At 40.0% G+C, this 11,751-nt stretch overlaps 2 protein-coding genes across 2 annotated transcripts; both read left to right on the top strand.

Moving 5' to 3' along the window:
- Window positions 1-275: 275 nt before the first annotated feature.
- LOC148170623 (uncharacterized) lies at window positions 276-5,494 on the top strand. Its single transcript, XM_088042193.1, has 3 exons — window positions 276-2,215; window positions 2,322-5,354; window positions 5,401-5,494. The coding sequence occupies exons 1-3, from the start codon at window positions 276-278 to the stop codon at window positions 5,492-5,494; spliced, it is 5,067 nt and encodes a 1,688-aa protein (XP_087898319.1).
- A 498-nt stretch (window positions 5,495-5,992) lies between these two features.
- LOC148170622 (uncharacterized) lies at window positions 5,993-8,170 on the top strand. The gene is made up of 8 exons (XM_088042191.1): window positions 5,993-6,118; window positions 6,227-6,283; window positions 6,350-6,411; window positions 6,466-6,510; window positions 6,570-6,601; window positions 6,681-6,692; window positions 6,768-7,417; window positions 7,460-8,170. Exons 1-8 carry the CDS (start codon window positions 5,993-5,995, stop codon window positions 8,168-8,170), a joined length of 1,695 nt encoding a protein of 564 aa, XP_087898317.1.
- Window positions 8,171-11,751: the final 3,581 nt, after the last annotated feature.

Here is an 11,751-nt window from a genome sequence, read left to right as displayed (position 1 = left end):
CGTGAGGTAAAACATTGGTCCTTCGAGCCGGATTCCCAGATACTCAATATTCAAGTCGTCCAACATCGTCGTCCACCAGAGGATCCCAATCAGCTTCGTGGAGCAAAAGGTTAGTGGCTCTCAAATCCATTTTTAATTATTCCTGTTTGCCGTTATTCCTAAGTTAAACAAGCTTCAATTCCACCAACGTGTACGATGAAAGCGGATCACCGGATAGTTTCGATTCAATCAAATAATTCAAAATCATTTTTATTCATTAATTCGTGTTTAGCACAATGACGAAAATCGAAGAACTCAAAATTATTTTGGTAACGATTGCCGAAAAGTTCCGACGCATTCAAGATTACGTAAAAACCTTTGATCTCGCGAACAATAGCATTAATCGGCTAGTAGCGCGCAAACAGATTCTTGAAGGGTTACGTAAGGAATTTGAAGAAACGCAATACGAGCTAGAAGCGCACGATAGTAAAACAGAAGCAGCAAAACGAAGTAACCGCGATTCGCGAATTGCGTTCGAAGATCAGTATTGCGATTTGTTAGGCGACATTCTAGACTTAATCGAAAGGTGCGAAACAAACTCAGAATCTCAAATCAATAATAAAGGTCCACAAGCAACCACATCAACCGATAGAAACGAGATCTTACCTGACCTTCCAGCCTTAAACTTAGTCCCGTTTTCAGGAGATTACAAGGAGTGGACTAGTTTTGAAAATTGTTTTAATTCGTTGATGGGTGATCACAAAAGACTTGATGGCAGAAGGAAACTTCAATATTTAAAAAACGCATTACGCGGCGAAGCTTTACGCGCTATTCAATCCTTGGCCATTTCAAACGAAAACTACACAGAGGCATGGGATATTCTGATAAAAAGATTCAAAAACATGCGTTTAATCGTAAACGACCACGTGAAAACGATAATAAATGCACAGCATATTTCGAAAGCATCCGGTGTCTCTCTACGCGAATTGCTAGACGTAATTGTAACAAACATAACGGCACTTAAATCGCTGAAAATTCCAATTGAGTCATGGGATGCGATATTAGTTCCCATCATAATCGAGAAATTAGATTTTAACACGAAAAGGGATTGGGAAACGTCACTGAGCACGGAAGTTCCCAAATACGAAGACCTAATTTCCTTTTTAGAAAAAAGAGCCACGGTTTTAGAAGCGCTCCAAGTAACCCAAAAATCTAATCAAATCAATAATATACCCAACACAGTTAACGCGAAATTCATAAAACGAACTTCATCGAACCCGACACTTATTACTAAACCTAATGTTAAATCGCAATCTTGTATATATTGTAAGTCTCCAGAACACAATGTTTTTGTCTGCCCAGAATTCGTTCACCTGACTGTATCAAGCCGCCTCGAAAAAGTGTCCAAATTAAAACTTTGCGTAAATTGTTTGAGGAATAATCATTCGGTGAGCAACTGTCGCATTGCAAACGGATGCAAAACTTGTGCTCAACGTCACCACTCATTACTTCACGTAGACAATGAGACGCCAAGTACATCAAAAACAATCAATAATCATGCGATAAATGGTAATTTAGTTCATAATTCCACTTTATTAGCCACTGCTGTTATTTTAATCAAGTCCGCGAATAACAAATTCAAACGCTGTCGAGCTTTCCTAGACGCGGGATCCATGTCCAATTACATAACGGCTCACATGTGCGCAAAATTGGGTCTAGAACGTAAGAAAGAAAGTTTCGAAATCAAGGGAATCAGTGGCACCACCACTAATTCTAATGAAACGGTAGCGATATCACTAAAGTCACGATACAACGCGTATCAAGCAGACAATATCAAATGTATTGTTTTAAATCAAATCACGGAAACTTTACCATTAACACAATTGGACAACCTGGAAATTCCAAAGAATGTATTTTTGGCCGATCCGGAATTCCATAAACCAGCTGCAGTAGATATGTTAATTGGTAGCGGCTTGTTTTGGTCTTTATTATGCGTTGGTCAAATTGCACTACCTGGGGGTCTAATTCTACAGAAAACGCACTTTGGATTTGTTGCCGCTGGACCCCATCATAAACAAATCATGCCGAAATCGGTTTGTAATCTGGCAATAACTAACAAGTCCCTAGAAAACACAGTAGTAAAATTCTTTGAACTTGAAGCATCTGGTACTACCTGTCATAAACCTTTGTCGGCAGAAGAAACGGATTGCGAGACCCATTTCAGGGAAAATGTAAAGTAAAGTAGTAGTAAAGCTGCCGATCAAACGTAACCCGCTAAAAATCGGGGAATCCAAAGGCCTTGCAATTAAACGGTTTAACCACCTTGAAACTAAATTTGCAAGAGAACCGCAACTCAAGCTAGATTATTCTAAATTCATTTCGGAGTACCTCGCTCTAGGTCATATGGAACTTATCCAAAATCCCGGCACAACTTGTGTATTTCTCCCACATCATGCGGTACGTAAGGAATCCAGTACAACCACAAAGCTCAGGGTTGTTTTTGACGCATCCGCGAAAACTTCTGATGGTACAAGTCTCAACGACCATCTATTGCGTGGCCCAGTAATTCAACGCGATTTGTTCTCGATTATAGTAGAATTCAGAAGTCATCAATTCGTTCTAAATGCCGACATCGCAAAGATGTACAGGCAAATTCTTGTCGATAATAACGATGCTTACTACCAATTGATAGTATGGCGTGACAATCCCAATGAACAATTAAAAACATTTAAATTATCAACTCTTACGTATGGCACAAAACCTGCCAGCTTCATAGCGACGCGGTGTTTGAAGGAACTCGCGGATACAAACGCGCGCGAATTTCCCATCGCGAGTCAAGTTGTTCTAAACAATTTCTACATGGACGACTTATTAGTTGGAGCTGATTCTGTAAACGAATTAATCACAATTCGAAAGCAGGTAGTAAACATTCTCGAACAGGGAAAATTCGAATTAAGAAAATTCAATTCCAACAGTTCCGCGGTTTTACCCGAAACTTCTGACGCGTCGTCTCAGATTGTTGATTTGACCAAAATCGAAACTACAAAGATTTTGGGTCTCTCTTGGGACTCGAAAAATGACACATTTAATTACGATTTCAATTACAGTGGCATACCAAAAAAGGTCACAAAACGCGTAATATTGTCCGTAACAGCGCAAATCTTTGACCCATTAGGTCTAATCGGTCCCATCATAATGCGAGCGAAAATTCTATTGCAACAACTTTGGTCTTTGAAACTGGGTTGGGACGAGTCAGTACCATTATCAATTCACACCGCGTGGACTTCGTTAATAAATGAGTTTAAACAGTTGAAAAACATAAGCATTCCACGCAAAATTATGTCATATTCATCTGAACTCGTGGAAATGCACGGATTCTCAGATGCGTCCAAGCAGGGATATGGGGCAGCCGTGTATTTGAGGGTTCCAATAAGCGACAATGAATACGAACTAAGACTAATATGCGCAAAATCACGTGTCGCCCCGCTCAAAACAGTCACAATCCCACGGTTGGAATTATGCGGCGCGCTTTTGTTGGCCAATTTGATGACAAGGGTAAAACATAATGTCCCACAAAAAATCGCGCGAGAACTTTATTGGACCGACTCAACGATCGTGTTGAGTTGGTTAAAAACTCCTGTAAATACGTTGAAGGTTTTTGTGGCGAATCGCGTTTTCGAAATTAATACTTTAACAGCGCCCGAAAATTGGTACCACGTACGATCGGAAGCGAATCCCGCTGATATCATCAGTCGTGGTAGTTCGCCGTTGGACCTATTAAAAAACAAGCTTTTGTTCAATGGCCCGGAGTTTCTTCTAGGTCCCGAAGAAACCTGGCCAAAGTCACAATTTAACCCGAACCCAGATAATATTCCGGAAACAAAAAACCCAGTAGTGCTTTGTAATGTAGGCACTCTGTCTGCCACGCTGTTGACAAAATATTCAAGTCTTGAGCGGCTTCAAAGAGTCACAGCCTGGATACTACGTTTCATAAAAAACTGCAAAACTAAAACCAAATTCAAGACCGAAAGCATAAGCAACGATAAACTTAATGAATCCCTTGAGGTCATAATTCGCATTGTTCAAAGAGATGGATTTCCCACGGTTTGGGCACATTTAAGCGCGAATAAGCCAGTACCGAAAGAATCGAAAATTCTATCGTTAGATCCATACATGAACAATTCGAAGGTGATTCGTGTTGGTGGCCGACTCAAAAACTCAAACTTAAATTTCGACGTAAAGCATCCCATTTTAATACCAAAAAATCACTTTGTCACCAATTTAATTATCAAGCACGAGCATATACGACAATTCCACGCAGGCCCTCAGGCCACTCTGGCAGCTTTACGTCAACGTTTCTGGATAGTTTCAGCTCGCAGTGCGATTCGTCAAGTATTACACCGCTGTTTACCATGTTTTTATATTCATCCTAAAACACCAAAAATCAAAATGGGCAATCTCCCGGCTGAACGAGTTACACCTACTCGTCCGTTTTTTGTGTCAGGAGTAGATTACGCGGGCCCTTTCATGATTCGAGAATCTGTTGGTCGTGGAAGACGATTAATCAAGGTCTATGTCGCGTTGTTCATTTGCTTCTCGACAAAAGCGATTCACATTGAGTGTGCTACGAATCTGACCACGGAGGAGTTTCTTGGCGCACTTAAAAGATTTGCAAGCAGACGTGGACAACCACGTGATTTATATAGTGACAATGGTTCGAATTTTGTCGGGGCTAAAAACAAATTAGCTGAATTCTTTAATACGTTAAGGCAGTCAGAACCGGAAATTACGCGCAAATTGGCTATTTTAAATACGAAATGGCATTTCATTTCAGCAAGATCCCCACATATGGGTGGTCTATGGGAAGCCAATATCAAATCAATGAAAAGACATCTGAAAACAGTAATGGGTAACGCCCATTTAACATTAATCGAGTTTCAAACACTGTTGGTTAGAATTGAAGCGTGTTTAAACTCCCGACCATTGTTACCACTAAGTCCCGATCCAAATGATTTGCAAGCCTTAACCCCTTCCCATTTCCTGATTGGAGAGCCATTAACAGCACTTCCAGAGCCGGACCTCCAAGAAGTACGGATCAACCGATTGTCCAGACGGCAGCTGGTAGAACGTCTTCGACAGCATTATTGGAATCGGTGGTTCCGCGAATACCTAAGCAGTCTCCAACAGCGAACCAAGTGGAAGCAAGACGAGGTCCCCGAGAACCTCGTAGGGGCATTGGTGCTACTCGTCGACAATTCACCTCCATTGTGTTGGAAGATGGGCCGTATCGCAGAGGTACATCCAGGCAACGACGGTCATTGTCGGGTGGTCAGCGTTCGTACCAACCAAGGCGTCATGAAGAGGTCATTGAAAAGGTTGTGTCTCCTACCCATTCAGGACCAAGAGTAGTGACTGGTGTAGTGCGGACTTCAGTTTCCGCGTGAAAGACAATTCGCAGTTTATTATTATTATTTTTTTTCTTCCTTTTATTGCCTTGCTTTTTTTAGTCATTTAAGTTTGTATGTACATATGTTTATTCGTTGTTATAATTTAATTAGTTATTTTTTAATTGTTAGTTAGGCATAATAATCTTGTAAATATGATATATGTAAATACGATTATTGAAGTACTAAGTAAGTAACTTCAAGGGGGGCAGTATGTTTAGGCCACCACCAATTCACAAATCCACCCCCTCTGTACCAACTGATGGTGGCAGGGTGGGGTGAGACATAACAAATTAGTTTTTAAGCATTCAAAATTCGAAACTCGAAAGAGTAAGTCGTTGTACCGAGAATTCAATAAACATCCAAAAACCATTTGAGTCGAATCACTATTCCGTGTTACAACATTCCACCGTGAGGTGAAACAGGTGGAGTTGTTGGTTAAATCGGGTGTAGATGTCAATGCAGTGTACATGGACGGTTGGACGCCGATGATGTTTGCTTCTCAGAACGGACACAAGAAAGTGGTGGAGTTGTTGGTTAAATCGGGTGGAGATGTCAATGCAGTGGACATGGACGGTTGGACGGCGATAATGTTTGCTTCTCTGAACGGACACAAGAAGGTGGTGGAGTTGTTGGTTAAATCGGGTGGAGATGTCAATGCAGTGCAGAAGGACGGTTGGACGTCGATGATGTCTGCTTCTCAGAACGGACACGAGAAAGTTGTGGAGTTGTTGGTTAAATCGGGTGGAGATGTCAATGCAGTGGACTTGAACGGTTGGACGGCGATGATGTTTGCTTCTCAGAAGGGACAAGAGAAAGTGGTGAAATTGTTTGTTAAATCGGGTGAAAATGTCAATGCAGTGAACAAAAACGGACGGACGGCGATGATGATTGCTTCTCAGAAAGGACAAGAGAAAGTGGTTGAGTTGTTGGTTAAATCGAGTGGAGGTGTCAATGCAGTGTACAAGGACGGTCGGACGGCGATGATGTTTGCTTCTCAGAAAGGACAAGAGAAAGTGGTTGAGTTGTTGGTTAAATCGAGTGGAGATGTCAATGCAGTGTACAAGGACGGTCGGACGGCGATGATGTTTGCTTCTCAGAACGGACACGATAAAGTGGTGGAGTTGCTAGTTAAATCGGGTGGAGATGTCAATGCAGTGTACAAAAACGGTCGGACGGCAATGATGATTGCTTCTCAGAAGGGACAAGAGAAAGTGGTGGAGTTGTTGGTTAAATCGGGTGGAGATGTCAATGCAGTGTACAAGGACGGTCGGACGGCGATGATGATTGCTTCTCAGAAAGGACAAGAGAAAGTGGTTGAGTTGTTGGTTAAATCGGGTGGAGATGCCAATGCAGTGCAGAAGGACGGTTGGACGCCGATAATGTTTGCTTCTCTGAACGGACACGAGAAAGTGGTGGAGTTGCTAGTTAAATCGAGTGGAGATGTCAATGCAGTGGACATGGACGGTTGGACGGCGATGATGGCTGCTTCTCTGAACGGACACGAGAAAGTGATGGAGTTATTGGTTAAATCGGGTGGAGATGTCAATGCAGTGTACAAGGACGGTCGGACGGCGATGATGTTTGCTTCTCAGAACGGACACGAGAAAGTGGTGGAGTTGCTAGTTAAATCAGGTGGAGATGTCAACGCAGTGGACATGAACAGTTGGACGGCGATGATGGCTGCTTTTCAAAACGGACACGAGAAAGTGGTAGAGTTGTTGGTTAAATCGGGTGGAGATGTCAATGCAGTGGATATGGACGGTTGGACGGTGATGATGATTGCTTCTCAGAAAGGACACGAGAAAGTGGTAGAGTTGTTGGTTAAATCGGGTGGAGATGTCAATGCAGTCTACAAGGACGATCGGACGGCGATGATGATTGCTTCTCAGAACGGACACGAGAAGGTCGTGGAGTTGTTGGTTAAATCGGGTGGAAATATCAATGCAGTGAACAAAAACGGTCGAACGGCGATGATGATTGCTTCTCAGAAGGAACAAGAGAAAGTGGTGGAGTTGTTGGTTAAATCGGGTGGAGATGTCAATGCAGTGGACATGGATGGTTGGACGGTGATGATGATTGCTTCTCTGAACGGACACGAGAAAGTGGTGGAGTTACTAGTTAAATTGGGTGGAGATGTCAATGCAGTGGACATGGACGGTTGGACGGCGATAATGTTTGCTTCTCTGAACGGACACCAGAAAGTGGTGGAGTTGTTGGTTAAATCGGGTGGAGATGTCAATGCAGTGCAGAAGGACGGTTGGACGCCGATGATGTCTGCTTCTCAGAACGGACATGAGAAAGTGGTGGAATTGTTGGTTCAATCAGGTGGAGATATACATGTAGTCTACAAGGACGGTCGAACCGCGATGATGTTTGCTTCTCAGAAAGGACACGACAAAGTGGTGGAGCTGTTGGTTAAATCGGGGGGAGATGTCAATGCAGTGGACATGGAGGGTTGGACGGCGATGATGTTTGCTTCTCTGAACGGACACAAGAAAGTGGTGGAGTTGTTGGTTAAATCGGGTGGAGATGTCAATGCAGTGCAGAAGGACGGTTGGACGTCGATGATGTCTGCTTCTCAGAACGGACACAAGAAAGTGGTGGAGTTGTTGGTTAAATCGGGTGGAGATATCAATGCAGTGTACAAAGACGGTCGAACGGCGATGATGTTTGCTTCTCAGAACGGACACAAGAAAGTAGTGGAGTTGTTGGTTAAATCGGGTGCGGAAAAAGTAAATGTATAGTGAGCCGCTTTTACCATGGCGTACCTGACTTTTAGAGTCGAATATTATCTTATTGCACTCATAATGTGGAGGGTGTGAACAGGCTATTGCGTCCAAAAATTAAAATTTACGACATCTCCAAGTAGGTAGAAAAATGTGGACCCGTGCCTCTTCCAGGTATTAGCGCGGAGGCTCAAGATGATTGTTGATCCCTTCACCGTGTTTTCATCATTTTGAAGTTAACTGTTTGACGAATTTTGCTCACTTTGTTTTCTTTACGACCTATTTCATGATGTGGCAACCTTGGATAGATCAATCTAATGAAGATGAAAATGATGATTTTATCGACATAATTGGTGTAGAGCCAATGGACGTTCCAGAGCAAAACTTGTTAAAAGAAGGTAAGTGAAGAAAACAATTATTTTTATTTATTATCAATTCATTATTTTAAATAAAATTTAGATATTTTTCTTACGGACCTAATATTTATAAATGGAATTAATAACTACAAAATTTGTTTTTTCTTTAGGTGCTAGCAAGGTGCGAAAATATTTGTGCAATTCTGCAAAGGACTTGGTCAGAAAAGTCTATAAACACTTGATTAACCGGGGAGAGAAAGCACCTGTCCAGGTTACATCTGAATTAACGGAAATACCATATCGGACAGTTCAGCGCATCATCAATTCTACCGGAGAAAACTGTGGACCAAATAGGCGTCACCGACTGAAAGTCCACGAAAAATTCAGTGAACCAGAATTAGATTTTGTTCGATCCATCATTTACACGATGTATAAAGAAAAGCAAGTTCCAACGGTAATGGCTGTTAGAGAAAGACTCATTCAAGCTAAGTTCCCAGCAAATTTTTGCGTGGATACTATGCGTAACTTATTAAGAGCCATTGGTTTTAGATACAAAATTTTGGACAAACGGTGTTCCATAATGAACACACCTCGTTCAGTGACGTGGAGAGTGGAATTTATATCCAAAATTAGACAATTTAGGGATTTGGGAAAAAACATTGTCTACATTGATGAAACGTGGTACGATAGTCATGATGTCGTAAAACGAGGTTGGGTTGACGGATCCAAGAAATGTTTTTTTGAAACGCCACCAAATAGAGGAAAGAGGATCATCATCTTGGCAGCAGGTAATAAAAATGGATTTATTCCTAATTCATTTGTTTTAGCGACCAAAAACATAAAGGACAGCAGCGCAGATTACCACGATGATATGAACAATCAAATTTTCGAGGATTGGTTCAAGAATCGGCTTCTTCCAGAATTAACACCGAACTCTGTAATTGTTCTGGATAACGCTTCGTACCACTCCAGACAAGACCGAAAAATCCCAACTAAATCTTCAAAAAAGGATGCCTTATTGAAATTCGTCCAGGAAGAGAACATTCCCATTCCCGAAGGTCTAAAGCAGACAAAAAAGAATTTGGTTGCTTTAATTACACAAAGTGACGTGGATAAGTCCAAATCATATGCGATTGACAACTTTGCTGAAAACTGTGGACACCAGGTTTTGCGACTTCCACCATACCACTGTGTGCTAAATCCCATCGAGTTGGTGTGGAGCCAACTCAAACACCGAGTTAGGAAGGGTAATTTAACGCCAAATTTGACTAATTCTGTCGTTAATTTGATCCGCGAAGAGGCTCAAAAAATTGACGGTGTTCTTTGGTCCAATTGTATTGACCACACAGTTCACGTGGAAAACAATTTCCTAGGTCGAAATGACTTTCCAGAACTCATCATAAACACTAATGATGACAGTGATGATTCTGATGTGGAATGATTAATTTGTAGTTTTTTTATAACTTTATATAAATTTCATAATTTTTGTTTAATTTTTAATTAGATAGATAGGATTAGGATGTTCTTTATATTTTTTTTATATAATTATGCAAATACACATGTTCCAACATTATTTTTTCGTTCTTATCGTAAAAACTTGATGTCTCTCGGTTTTTTCAAATTAATAAACAAAAAATAAAAGCTTATCAACCTCATTAAAAAAACACGGTGAAGGGATCAACAATCATCTTGAGCCTCCGCGCTAATACCTGGAAGAGACACGGGTCCACATTTTTCTACCTACTTGGAGATGTCGTAAATTTTAATTTTCGGACACAATAGCCTGTTTACACCCTCCACATTATGAGTGCAATAAGATAATATTCGACTCTAAAAGTCAGGTACGCCATGGTAAAAGCGGCTCACTATATCGATTGTTCATTAGTGACACAATATTCCTGCTAATCGCCACCACTCAATGCTAAGCATAATTTGGTTAACGGATCTTTCGCGAGTTCTGACACTCTTTGGCTATTTCACAAAATTAATTGTTTTTATAATTTTACAAATCGCCAACATGAGACGTGATCGGCGCTGCAAAAAATAGCTAAATATTTACATTCGAGTTACTGTAACTACGATTTTACAGTTCGATAGCATTATTTGCCGTTCAAACCGCAGGTGGAGGTAACATTTTGCTAGATAGTTGTAAAACCGTTAAAGTGCGAGAATTGTATAACGTTTTTGCAAAAGTGTCTGTTTTCAATAAAGAGGAATTCAAATGTGTCTTTTGAAAAATTTAACGACAGCACATGTATTGTCAAAAAAAAATTAGATAACTATCATCGTTGATCACAATAAAGTATCCGGGCAACCTCTTAAATTGTAGGAGTATTTTGGGTTCCATTTTGGTCTCGCCGGACACGTGATCTTATGGTAATTAACTCTGTATATGTATCTAATAGCTTATTGAAAGATTTTATAGTAGGTGTATTACTTCTTATCTAATGAGAACATGAATTGATCTGAATATTTTGTTTTTTTGATATTTTTTTACCATTATAATTAATTAGTTTATTCCATTCGAAACTAAGTTTTTCTGTGTCAATACAAAAAAATGCATTAATTCTGCAAACCAAAATATTTGAACAAAACCATTGCTTTGATTCATCAAAGATATCGAAAATTCCTTTTCTTGGCGTTTGATGTTATGTTTACTAGTTTGTAGTATTAGCCCTATTGTAATTGTTTAGTCTATCAAAAAATTATTAATCTTTTCAAAAATTTTTAGTTTAATTTGTATTGTATTATCTGTAAATACATTATTATTATTAAGTAGGTAAGTGTGTATGTAAAAGGACAATAAAATTGTAATAAACATAAAAATGTTGACGTATCTGAGAATCAACAAAATGTACTCATTAAGATGAACGGCGCCCGAATGTGTGTTGACTAGTGATTTAATTCGTTCTGGATGGGCTTAATTTCGACAACTCTATGTCTACCTGTATGAGCACAATTTTCCAGTATTCATGGGAGTACCTGCTCGAAAAAAAGAGAAACATATATAAATTTTTTTATACAAATTTTCTAAAATCCGCAATTTTGGGTTTATGGCTTAAAATTTTTTTTAAACAGATCAAGCTTATTAAGTGTGCCAAATTTCAAAAATAAATATCGGAAAACGCCGGACCTATGGCATTCTACAATTTCTCGATTGTGTTTTTGTATTCTTTAACGATTTTATTTTTTTTAAATAATTTAGGAGTATTTTTTAAAACTCTGAGTCTATACATATTTTGA

Source organism: Gnatocerus cornutus, chromosome 7, assembly GCF_029298725.1.
Source record: "Gnatocerus cornutus isolate USDA-ARS CGAHR chromosome 7, icGnaCorn1.1, whole genome shotgun sequence".
Classification (NCBI taxonomy): domain Eukaryota; kingdom Metazoa; phylum Arthropoda; class Insecta; order Coleoptera; family Tenebrionidae; genus Gnatocerus; species Gnatocerus cornutus.
This window is presented reverse-complemented; position numbering and strand designations above follow the sequence as displayed.